The 13,493-nt window shown below is 39.4% G+C and overlaps 1 protein-coding gene across 3 annotated transcripts; it reads right to left on the reverse strand.

Annotated features, from left to right (window-relative positions):
• Nucleotides 1-227: 227 nt before the first annotated feature.
• On the reverse strand, nucleotides 228-12,623 carry LOC6583262 (serine/threonine-protein phosphatase rdgC). 3 transcript variants are annotated; one of them, XM_015162796.3, is made up of 13 exons: nucleotides 12,184-12,623; nucleotides 7,728-8,582; nucleotides 4,720-4,847; nucleotides 3,806-3,884; nucleotides 3,613-3,737; nucleotides 3,380-3,547; nucleotides 3,117-3,320; nucleotides 2,902-3,051; nucleotides 2,772-2,837; nucleotides 2,529-2,714; nucleotides 2,058-2,465; nucleotides 1,888-1,987; nucleotides 228-1,816 (listed from the first exon to the last, which is right to left on the reverse strand). In XM_015162796.3, exons 2-13 carry the CDS (start codon nucleotides 8,005-8,007, stop codon nucleotides 1,464-1,466), a joined length of 2,247 nt encoding a protein of 748 aa, XP_015018282.1. In that variant the 5' UTR covers nucleotides 8,008-8,582; nucleotides 12,184-12,623; the 3' UTR covers nucleotides 228-1,463. The 3 variants fall into 3 exon arrangements, with proteins under 3 accessions (XP_015018282.1, XP_015018283.1, XP_002008935.1); XM_015162797.3 differs by lacking the exons at nucleotides 7,728-8,582; nucleotides 12,184-12,623 and adding an exon at nucleotides 5,606-5,847; XM_002008899.4 differs by lacking the exons at nucleotides 7,728-8,582; nucleotides 12,184-12,623 and adding an exon at nucleotides 5,360-5,847.
• Nucleotides 12,624-13,493: the final 870 nt, after the last annotated feature.

A 13,493-nucleotide genomic window follows, 5' to 3' on the forward strand; every position in this document is an offset into this window, starting at 1 on the left:
GATAAGTATTTGTCCATAACAGCTAAAAAGCTGCTTGCTATATTACGCAGAGCAAGATTTTAAAAATAATGTTAATTGAAAATAATATATTATTATATAATAATAAATAATATATTATTATATAATATATATTAGGCAAAGTCATGAAATACACCTGTTTGCTATGTTATGCACTAAAATATTTAAAAATTAAAAAAAATCCGTAAATGAGAGAAACAATCCATGCGTAGTTATAGAGTCAAAAGATGTATTTATTAAAATGTTATTTCCTTATGAGGCAAACTCAATAAATTTTATTTGGACCAGATCGTTAGTTTTGATTATAGATATTAGCTACAATGTTTGATTTAGTGAGTTTCTCAATTGCTCAGCTTAGCAATTTTATGTTTTCCGAATTTCCAAACATTCAATTGAGAACATTAGTTGTAAGTAGGTATCATAGATTATATAAGTATGTGTATATATTCGCATATCGTTAATTGATTTCTTGATGTTAATTTACTAATGTAGAAAGACTGGACTTATCAAAATATATATGTATGTATGTATTTTGCATATAACATAAATATATTTTTCTTGCATATTCATAACATTGCCCAACTGGGCGTATATATGTAACAATATAATTACTATTGTATTAGGTAAGCATTTCAAAACAATTTAAATGTTAGATTTTGATCCCTTGGCTTGAACAATGTGTTTAAACAATTGCGATATATATATTTAAATATTTATGTAATTCTTAAATATTCGAGTACCGCCGCTTCATATATAAATTGCTGTTATCTATGACTTTATATATCCTTTGTACTTTGGGTAATTATAAAATAAAATATATTTTAGTTAAAAGCAGTTCTTAAAATCCATCCTTTCACTTATTGCTAATTGTAATTGAATGCAATTGAGAGGAAACTAAAGGCTGGGAATGATGTGGCCCATTGGCCATCTTTAGCTTGCCTTTCCTTATGCTTTGGAAAAATAAGTTTTATATATATATATATTAGCAGAGGTAATGGAGCTTAAAGCTAGATATCATATATTTTCTAATGGATATATTTTTATATAAATATTTGCTCTTTTCTGTTAATCACCAACAAACACTTTCCTCGATCCACAGTTGTTTCATAATTGCCTTTTAAATCGTTAACGATATAAATATATATGTATGTATGTAAGTATGCTATATACCCCGAATTTTAGTTGTAAATTTGTGCAAAAATTAAGCCAATCAGTTGGAAATAAACTTTAGGAAATATTTTAAGCAAGCCTTGAAAGTGTTCAGGGGTTAAAAACAGCTGAAGACATATTTATTTAGGCTTGGTTTCAGAAGCAATTCGGAATTTGATCTGTTATATAACTTAATATTTCGTTCCTAGCATAGTTTTAGTGTCGATATATTAGATCTGACCTCTTATAATTTAGTGAAATAATTGCATAATTGTACTACCCAATCCTAATCATATTTATGACCTTTGCCCCACATCCTTCGCCTCACAGTCCGTCGGATCGATATCCTGTTCAATGAGCACCATATTTTTGGATATCTTGTCAGCGAGCTTCGTCACCGAATCCGAGGGATGCTGCGATATAATGGATTTGGTTGTTGAACGCTTGCGCAGATACTCCTCCTGCTGTTCCTTTCTGTGCAAGTCGCTGAGCCTAAATGCCTCCAAGAACTCATTCAGATCCACCTTGCCGTCCCCATTGAGATCCATCATGCGGCACTTCTCCAGCATCTCGTTCTTGGAGTAAACGCCAGGCATATGAGCGACCAGCAGATCAATCGCCTTCTCGAACTCATCCAGCGTTATCTCACCTGAGCCGAAAAGATGTCAAATTTCAAATTAAACAATCTCTGATTAGGCGAGCGAGTTAAGTATATTGAACCTGAGTGATCAGCGTCTATAATATTGAATATGGTTTCCAAGCTGGCTTTATTGGCATACAAAGCGTCCATGACCGATGTGCCGTCAGCCTCGGCTTTCATCTGCAACAAATCGAGAATGCGGGTCAAATATGAAGTAAATAATCAATTTCATTTTCATTTCTTTGCTCACAATAACATCCGTGTCCAGCAAATCCAAGGTTCGTATATAGTTTACGCTTTGACTATCCGTGCCGGGCGCCAGCTTTTCGCGCAGCAGCCGCCAGGGCAGGCCCAGCTTGGTGACACTCTCCATGACAAAGCACCACTTGGCAATGGTTATGCAGCCGCTGTCATCTGGGTCGTACTTCTGAAATTCCTCCTCCAGCTCATCCCGGTGCTCGCGCATTCGCACAGCCAGCTCCTTCAAGGCCGCGCACTCCACGATGCCCATGCGCTGCTTGAAGGACAGCTCCTTGGTCTGCGAGGCGGCCGAAATGTATTGGACAAAGTGCGGCACCAGCTGGTTATTCAGGCGCATATAAGCGCCCTTATTGGAGCCGATGGCATAGTAGTTCGAGGCAGAGAATATGGTGATGACCTGCAATAGATATATGTATACAGTTATAAATGGACTTTCAATCAAGTCTAGTATTATTCTCGCCTTGTTGTCATGCATGAACTCGTGTCCATTTGGCTTGCATTCGTGCGAGCGTATCACGTAACTGAGTCGATGGCGCTTCAAGAACGATTCTGTTGTATCTGGCCCGAACCAGACACCGGCTCCACGCAGCTGATTTGGCTTACAGCCTTGCGAGGCCTGCGGATCGCTCCACATGACATCGAAAATCTGCAAACATATTTAAGCATTTAATTTATAGGTAGAGGTATAATTGCTTTAGCTTACCTGTTGCCACTCAGCCTTGTCCAGAGCCTCGCCATCCATTAGAGGGGGACGCAGAATGGAAACATACTGAAAAGTAATTAATCTAAATATAACTATCCCATATCCAAATTGGTTGCTTCTATGCCTCTACCTTTCCCCTGTCGATGCTTTTGATGAGATCAAGATTGGTGGTATCCGAGAAGCCGCCGTGGACAATTAGCACGCGATTGTTCAATATGGATCCCAGTGGAAGCCAGCGGTAAACCTCATCAATCAGCGACAGCAAATACTTGTGATTACGCTTCAAAGGAACAAGAAGAGCAGGTTTAAATAAGAGAATAAGCTAGGCATATTAGCTTTACTTACTGGATACTTTCCTTCTACTTCGCGTATAAAGCCGTATCGGGCATTCATAACACTGTCTTCGTGATTACCACGATTCAGGAAGACCGAATTAGGGAATGCCAGGTACAGCGATAGCAGCAGCAGGAACACCTCCAGCCCCCTTTTGCCTCTATCGACAAAGTCGCCATTGAAGACATAAGGATTGCTAGCGGACGGCAGGCCATTCTGAGAAGAGTATGAGAACGAATAGAGTCGGGAATTACGAAAATCTGGTTAGGCATTACCTTATAGAGCACAACCAGCAGATCGTCCAGTTTGCCATGCAGATCCCCACAAATGGTCACCTGCTGGGAGACAGCAGTCGACACCATCCAAAGGTTCGGCATCTGTTTGAGCGACTTGGCAGCCTCGCGCAATATCAGGCACACATACTTTGGATGCAGACGGTTGCCCTGCAACGATAAAGCGCGGATTTAGACTGGAAACTTAAGGGATTGGGAGTTAGCATGTGTCTTACCCGTTTCTTGCGGAACACATCAATCAGTAGATCTATGTGGCTCTTCGTTATGGGCACTGTTAGTTCTATGCGCGCCATATCGCCGCTCTCCTCATACAAGGTACCACTCTTCTCCAAGCCAGAACCTATTGGGAGTTTTTATCAATTATCAGATATTGGAGGGGTGTAAAATAGACTCAGCTGTAGGACTTACATCGTTGTGAGTTAGATTTATTTCCTGCCTCGGCGGCCTGAGGCATGTGCTTGATAAGGTCATTGAAGAACTTGTACAGCTGAAAATAGAAAGCAATTAAATATTTAATGTGACCTATATAACAAGTTCCCTCAACATATCTCTCTACATATGTAAGTCCATGCATACACATGCGTATGTGTGTTCTTTAGCTATTTTTTTTATTATCGACTTTTTTTAGTATTATCGACTTTCGAATCTTAACAAATGCACTTTTCTATTTTGGCCGAGTTTCTCTGCTAATGCTCATTCCAGCAGACTAGTTCTATTTACGAGGGTTAGCCGAACCGAAAGCATTTTGTATGCAATTGCATTAACTGAACCCTAACTAAAATATAGATTAAGGTATACAAAAATGAAAACTGTTGATTGAAATTGCAATTATATTTACGCCTAGAAAGAATGTCTGAGGCGTACCTCAACGTTCGATTCAAAATCTCTTCAATCATGCCTGAAGATAATATTATAAAGTCGTACATACTCTAAGCCCGCTGTCAATCATTCAAGCTCGCTTTAATCAGGCTTCAATAATTCTAGGATAATGTTTAATGTTTTTAAATAAATGGGATATACTATATGCCCAATTTCAATCGAGCGAGTTATTTTCTACACAGACAGAGAATAACTAATATACCCACACACGTAAGCAGGAACAACAATACATAGTAGCTCTGCTTGGGTCTTCTCAAGTTCTACTCGATTACAAACCCTTTTTACCCTTTTCTAATGAGTCAATCAGTAGAAATTGCATTCAGAAATTTCTATCCTTTTCACTTAGCCCATACATAAATACATACTAATATTTTTAAATAATCTAGATACTATATTTACTCTATATGCATATATTATAAATGCCCATAGCATCAGTTACTTACCTCCGCCTGATCCTGTTCGCAGGCATACTCCACATTTTGAAATATTTGCCAATTGCAACGCTTTCGCATCTCCTGACGCGCCTGATGACGGCGGAACCATTTTTGAATAAATATTGCCGCACGGATAGCTGAAACGAATTTTGCATTTAAATTGAAAGGAACTCAATATAATTCCGCCATATTCCATTTGCATTTACACAACATTAATATTTAATGCTACGAGCTGCAGTAATTTGATATCGAATAGAGAAAACAAAAGTCTATTTGCGTTCAGTTTAGCTATTTAGCTGTGCCTCAGCTCACATCGGGCAACGTAATTCAATTCCGAAATGCACTTAACCTAATAGGACTACAAGGCACTTAATATTCTAAAATGCACTTCAGCAAATTCGCATTGTATTTGTCTAGGTGCACACGCTTTTTTCGAGGTCCTTGAAACTCCTGTGGAATGGAGTCGAGGACGCAAAAGTTGTCACGGACAACCTAATTGAATGATTGCTCTAACGTTTTTGGATGCAAGGGCTGCATAGCATACCTCTAAGCACAAATTGCATATATATACAGTATATACATATATATATATATATATATATATGCGTGTGTATAGTATGTGCTTCCTACAAATTAAATTATTACTTGCCGTTCTCGTCCATTATTATGTAATAGAGGCGAAGAATGGAGTACTAAAACAAGAGTGTCTCTATAATGTGTGTTGTCGTTGTCCTGTTCTGTTCTGTTCTGTTCTGTTCTGTTGTGTTGCTGTTGTTGTTGGCACTAAATTTAAACATTAATTAAACTATTTAATAGTACAACATTTATTGAATAGCAGTCAATAGTCGAGTGTTTTATGGTGTTTTAATTGCAGATTGCAGATTGCATTGCATACATTCTTCTAAATTTTGTTTACGTATTTTTCTACTTTCAATACAACCCATTGATCGGTCAGCTATAGTTGATTGCCCGATTTATCATGATAGCTTCGATTGCATTTATATATGTATATATAATTTTAGCACTTTCACAGAGCGCCTCTGTCGCTTTATATACTCTGAACTTGTAAAAATCAATTATTATAGACTAGGAAACACTCTTTTCACTGTTGTTCACGCGGAATCCCATGCAAGACTGCGACTCGAATGACCCGCAAATGGTATTTCAGTGGTTCTCTAGTGGAAACACCCGTCGGTCCCCACCCCGTGTCCTCACCCTGTGACACCTATATTTGTCTGTGGTTCTATGTGAGTGTCGACCCAGTCGATTTTAGCCCCCTCTTGGTCAATAGCAATGTGGTCAAGCAAGTGTTCAGGGGAGGGGGTTGGTCTGGGGCTTTGGCTGTCGTCGTCTGCTAAATTCGTTTGGGGAGCCGCACAAATTGTAACACAATACAGACGGCTGAAAACGCGACAGTGGGGCTGACCCCTGGAAATAAGGCTGAAATTGGATGGGGGCCAACAGGCGGTGGGGGGAGGTCAGTGTAGTGTCGGACATGGTATTGGTATTGTTTTATATTATATTTTTTTTTTTTTTTTTTTTGAGTGTTGAAATAAGTAAACCACTTAGTTGCTTTAAGGACTGCAATCGCTCTCCGCTCTCCAGATCAGGTTTAGTTTAATATTTTGGTTGAAGCATCTCCCACACCCTCCACAAATCAATATCAGGGAATTACGCACGATGAGGCGTAGGTGTTACCATGACAGATAAAAATAGATTTGAAATAGATATTTCAGTCGTGATTGACTGATCGATTGCCCGATAACTTGATAGCGGTCGAGTTGACTTCTTAATTGATTCTTAATTTAATTGCAATGATTAAATGACTGCCAGATTTGCTTTAAACCTGATTGACTGACTGAGTGACTGATTGAATGGTAAAGCTGATTGAATGCCCTACTATTAATTTGCTTATAATTGACTGGCATACTGATTGATTCCCTAACTGACTGATTAAATATTAAAGGCAGACTTGATGAACATACTGAGTGAATATTTGATTGACGAAATGGCTCACTGAGTGAATTATGATGTGATTGAAAAACTGTCTTATTGATTGAATGGCTTATTGCAAGGGAAACTGATTGTCTGCTAACATACTGATTGATAGATTGACAAATCGCCTAATTCAATGAACGACAAAATGACTGACAAAATGCCTAAGTGATTGAATAATATTCAAATTTACTGTAACTGTTTAAAATACTGAGGATTGATTTATAACTCGATTTATTGATTGAATGACACAGCCGATTGACTACTTAAAGAGCTGACGGAGCTGACTCACTAATCGAATGAATGATTGAATATCTGATTGGCTGCTATAATAACTGAATGAAACACTGATTGACTGATTGAATGACTGATTGATTGACAAAACTGATTGAATGAATCGTTGCTTGATTTACAAACTGACTGACAATAGTTGATTGAGTGAACTTTACTAAGGACTCTGTGATTTCCCAACACGAATATGATTGACCCGTGATTGACTAACATCACACACAATCAATGACTGATTGACTAATCCTGCCAACTATTTGACTGACTGTCTACTGCCTAAATTGCTGGGCCAATCGAATAACTGCTTAATTCACCAACTGACTGACAGAGTGAGCAATCGGCTAACTAAACGCTTGATTAATTAATGTACTAATTGACTGGTTGAACGATTGACAAGCTGATTGGCTGATTGAACAAATCGTCGACTTGTGGCTGACTAATTGCCAATAATTAACAAAGCTCGCTGTCGCAGCCGTCAGCTGAATGGACGTAATGCCTCGCTCTGCAAAATTAATGAGTGCAAATAGACTTCAGATCGAGATTTAAAATTCTGCACTAGCAACTGCTGAAGAGAAGGCAAAAGGTATTTTAAGAGCTGTAATCGGATACGGGAAACACCGCAGGGAGGCTATATCAACTATGATAGTTTCTTTCTTTATTTATTTATTTTTATTACCTTCTACATGTTTGTAGTAGATGTTGATAGAATTCAATTAATTGAGATTGGTACTCACATTTCTCGACTCGCGTTGCGCTCATGCCTCGGAGCGGTTTGCGGAAGTGCTTGCACCAACCTTTCCTGTGGAACAGCTGCAGCAGACTGGATGCGCGCGTATTTGGCTGAGGTGCGAGCGTTTGCGGCTGGCCATTGGTGCCCAGTGTGGTTGTCTGCATGCTGGCACCGACACGCTCTATTTCCGACGAGCGGCACGAGGAGGCGTCCTCCACGGAGGAGCTGCGTCGCTTGCCACCGCCGCCGCCAGCTCGCTGCAGGCAGACACAGCTGCGCAACATGTTGGCGCTTGGGATTTGGCTAAGCCCGGACAGGCGCTAACCTATGGCCGTGCCGTGGCGTGGCGTGTCGTGTTGTGGCGTGGTGTGGCGTGGTGTGGCGTGGTGTGGCGTGGCGTGGATGTTGTATAACTTGAAGAGCACTAACAGGTCGACGATGACGTGGACGTGGACGAGGACTATGGGGCGCACCTATTGTCTTCGGCCTCCGGCACGGCCTGTCTGCCTTAATTGCAGCTCCACACACAACTCGCTTCTAGTCGCAGTCGTAATCGTGGTCGTAGTCATGCCACATGCAAGAGTGTTTGCGTTTGCCTTGGGCTTTGTTTTAGTGCCATGTGGTACGAGTGTGTTGCCCTATGATGCCCCGCACGGCGTAATTTGATGCGGCCATACTAGTCGCCGGAAAGTGCGTTGTCCGTCCCTCAGCTACGGCCGGGCGTGTGCCTGTCTACGTATCTCTCGGCACTTACTTTTTCCTGCTCTCGCTGTCTCCGTTTTGTCTATTGCCTACGCTGCAATTCGGTCTACTTATCATATAACTTAAATATATATATTTATCTAAGTCTTGCGGTTAACTGAAAGTAAATAAAAGGGAAATTCGCTTTATAGCAACAATTACGTTCATGGCGAGTTGTTGATAGCATGTTGTAAGCCCAAATGGGCTAACAGCACATCAGCCTTATTACAGAGTGTGTAATTGCTTCAATTTTTAGAGTTTGCTTTTAGGCGTTCAGCCGAAAGTTTCTATAGAAACTATATAGCCTATAGCCTTATATAGCCTATATAGGCTATAGCCTTGATTGTATGCCGTTCAAGCTAACTAAATATAGGTCTGTATGGACCTATGTATATATACACCTGCAAATGTACATATATCTATCTAGATATACATATAAACCTATGTACTGAACGTATGCTACATATACATATATCTATGTGAATGGCTATGTATAATATACATTATATATGTATGTACATGCATAGTTACATTCTTATATATAAATATATACATACAAATATACATACATACTTGCGTAAATGCGTACATATACATATGTATGTATACATACTTAGACGCATAAATGTTTACATAAATACTTATGTATATTCTCAGTTTCATATTAGTATACTAACATGCAAGCAAACATACTACATGTATGCTATATGCATACATCGACATGTAGATAGATGACATGCATGCATGTATACTTACATATGTACATTCATAAATAGTTGCATAGTTGCATACATGTATGTAATTACATGCATGCAGCCATACACTCGTATTTTCACAAGTAAATATGTATGCATATACACATGAATACATGTAAGCACATACATATGTAAATGAATACATAAAGTCAAACATAATCTATACATGCATTCATACATACATATGTGCATACATGCACTCGTATTTGCCTGCATGCATACTTGACGTACAGACACACACACACATACAATTCATATTCATACATACTTTCATGTGTGTGCGAATACTACACATACCTATGAACATGTATGTGAACACCCATATTAAATACCGCATGATGAGCTAGTTTAAGCTAGCTATATGTCTATCTAAATACTAACCTACATATACGAAGTTTACATACACTTATACAGCATATAGACTCACACATACAATCGTCACATACATACATACATATATGTACATATATGCTCAAGCATACATACATGCATACATATACACATCCTATATTCGTCATCTGCATTCAGTTTAAACTAAATTACCAACACCCATGCATGTATATAAACACACACTCACACACATGCATGCACACATACATACAAGAAAACACTACATCCGTTTTCTGGCGTTGGCTAACGGAAGTCTGCTTATTGTGCGGTTGAATGAATAATGATTAAAGCTAAAAAAAAAAAGAAAAATTAAAAAAAAAAGAACTATAGAGAATACATAATATGCTCAGAGTCCCTGAAGCGAATATCATTCGCCCATTTAACGTTTATTTGTTAAGTTGTGGGTGTCATCGGTGTTAATTAATGTCTGTCCATGACAAAGGCTGATGGGTGTGTTAGTCTGTGTATGGATGTGTGTGTGTAAGTAGTTGAGAATGTGTGAGGTGATGCTGCCCCTTGTGTTGTGCTCCATTTCCCCATGCAGCCAATAATTTGGCCATCAACAGATAGATAAAAGCCTTAAAAGCGAGCACGCGAGAGAAAATGTGAAAAAAATGAAGAATTTGCAGGACATTAGCTGCAGGCAACCCGTGCGTACACACGTATTCCGTACAGCAGAGCAAGCCAGGGCAGAGCAAAGCCTTCCCTACCTGCTACAGTCGGCTAAAGTCTTGCAACAAAGTGCGCAAAATGAAGAAACCCGCAGCGTGGCTTATTGGCTCCTTTGCTTGGCGTTCGACTGGCCCCAATGGTAACGAGCACCACAACACGCATAAATCGTGTCGAAAATGGCGTCAAAAGTCGTGTGGCATGAGCCGTGGGGCATGTGGCATGCGGCATGGGGCATGTGGCAGGCAAGTGCCTGCGAAACTTTTATCAAAATTCAATTTGTAGAGAGTGAAAATGTTTCTAAATTAATTTTCAATTTGTAAATAAGATTATTTCTTTAAAAAAAAAAAAAAAAGTGCGCGAGCTGCAGACGCATCAAACGCGAGGGTCGATCAATAAGTATCCCCTCGCCGAGCAGAGGTGCTATCAGCCCGTCAACTTTCCAACTTACAGGATGATTTATAAGTTAACGTCTCTATTATTTTCTCTTCTTTTCTTATATTTATTTATTTTCTTTTAATTGGCTTTCCGTACTTCGGCACCTGGTTTGAAGTTGGCCCATCAAATTGGAAAAGTATAACTCAATATCGATTACAAATTCACTTTTTACTATGGCGAAGCGGAACACGCAAAGCAATAAAAGAGAAATTGGATGCTGTTTACGGGCGGCGCATTTTATTAACCGTGGTTTATAACTTTCAACAAATTCCAACGTGCTCTCCGTGCACCTTCCGGTGCCTGAACATAACTTTGGCCCCGATGTCCAATTTGGAGCTCTTGGAAATAATTCGCATAATGCGCTAATCAGCGTTGATGGAACACGGAAATATTCTTTTACTCGCGTACCTCCCTTCGCAATCAGAGCAAAGTCAAACATAATCATATTATGCGGTAATTGTGCACGGCCGAGAAAATTAGGCTAATATGCTGCCATCTCTTCTAATTATAGGGAAAACTTTTGTTTTAGCCAGGATATGCAAGTTACGGCACAATTTATTTCAATTATTTCCATTATGATAAAGGTCACTTACGGACAGCAACTTAACTGTGGACCATGGCCAGATAATGACAGGACAGATTGACTAATGACATCATCTAACGAATAATTACCAAATGTGTGCAGTACAATAGAGATTGACGAGAGTTAAGAGTTCAGATTTCTGGGAAATGCTTATTTGCCGGATATTACGGAGAAGCCAAAAGACAATTTTCGCCATTCACGAAATCCCCACAGAAATGTCTCTATTCTACAAATTGAGAGGAATGTGTATCGTACAACAATAAAATAGATTGTGAAATGACTTTTTCGACAGGCTTTCAGCAGTGTTGGCGCACGTATACCCTGTACATTAATAGATATATGTAAATAGTTTTGTCAAATATACTCGACCTGCACGGAATGCGGTTTATGATTAATGAAGATGCTAAGAGCTTTTTTTTTTTAGAGATTTGCCAGATGCCTACCTGTTAATAATAATTGTGTGTGTGTGTGTGTGTGTGTAGCATATCTGGGAGTCGTTCACACTCGTCCCGAAATAATTTTGGTGTTTTGTTTTGATTTATATTTATAAATATGTAGACAGTATAGATGCATGTACATATATAAGTATATGTACATATGTACGTACGTATACATATTTTCACTCATCACATTCAAATGTGTGACTAGCAAATATTTAAATGTATATAAGTAAAAAATAATAATAACAATAATAATACATATAAGGAAAAGCTGTTCTCGAATTAAGCCTCCAGCTAAGAAGATATACACACGTATGCATAATGGCATACACACACTTAAGCAAACACACACAACGAAAGTAAAAACAAATGTCAGCGCCTGACATTTCATGGACATGTTGATGTGCTAAAGAAAATATGTAAATTATATGAGTGTGGGCATACCTTCGAGGAAGAGTTCGCGGCTTAATGAACCGCACAGATTCATCTTAATCTTCGGCAGTAGAATTAACGGCACACACATACGTGCTACGTGTGTTTTGTTTGTATGTGTCTGTCGACGTACGTTAACACGAACTTTGTTGCACCATCAAATGACAGATACTATGTTGTGTATAACAGCGGCCATAACAGAGGAGAAACACACACACATACATGTGTATAAAGGCGGCAAATGATTAAAAGAAGCCAAACAGCAAACTGATGCGGCGCACACACTCACTCACGCACACACACAGCCACACACAGAGAGAGCAGCAATGTTACGGTTCTTAAATAGCACGACTTGCGTTGAGTGCAGCAGCAATGCGAATATTGCTTATATGCATGAAATGTTTTTGGTGGCTCGCCTTCCGTTCCGTTCCGTCTTGTATGGAATACCGATACGAACTGAAATGAGCTGAAAGCACGGAAATCCTTTTAGTCGATGTCGCTGACGCTGCGCTGGCTCTGCTGGCGCTGTCGCTAGCGTTGGCGCTGGCGCTAGCGATGGCGACGGCGACGGCGCAGTTATTGCGAAAATGAAAGAAAACAAAAATCGTTACCGAAATCAGCTGATGGAGCGCTTGCCGCGTTTTTGCTGCCCCTTTCTAGTGGCGCGGAGGCTGCGCGTTCCACACACACTTTCACTCTCACTTCCTCACATAACCAACCATACACAAGCACTTAACATACATATATGTATGTATTTTTTTTTTAATTCAATTTATTTTAATTTTTTTTTTAATTCAAAATCTGTCCTGAAGGACAATGTCAGGGGTAAACAGCAGCCACACCCAGGTTGAAGCGATTATCTCCGCGAAAATATCAAAACCTTTCTCTGCGGCTTGAACTTTCACGTATTGAAAACGGCGCAGTTTGTGAATTCATTTTCGTTCTGCTAGCCTGGCGTTCAAAGGAGCCCACGGCCTATGGCCCAAGGCAGGGCTTAGCGGCTTTTAGCGCATTGAAAGAACTGGCTAAGACGCGAGCGCTCCCTTCACCAAATCTGTAAACAAGGTTAAGCGGTTTATTTCCCTTCTTATAACTCCCCATTTTGATGTGGAAAACAACACGAATAGCAACTACTTTGCATTTTCGCATGTCATGTATCCGGTTAATTTCATAGCAATTGGACAAAAAAGGGAGAAAAGAAACAAACATAAACACAGGTTATTAAAAAAATAGGAACAATGTTTCATAGTGCCCCATACATGTAGTTAAGTAATTAGTAAGTAAAAATATACTATGGTACTAAGTATACGATATAGCTAAGC

Source organism: Drosophila mojavensis, unplaced genomic scaffold (genome assembly GCF_018153725.1).
Source record: "Drosophila mojavensis isolate 15081-1352.22 unplaced genomic scaffold, ASM1815372v1 contig_74, whole genome shotgun sequence".
NCBI lineage: Eukaryota > Metazoa > Arthropoda > Insecta > Diptera > Drosophilidae > Drosophila > Drosophila mojavensis.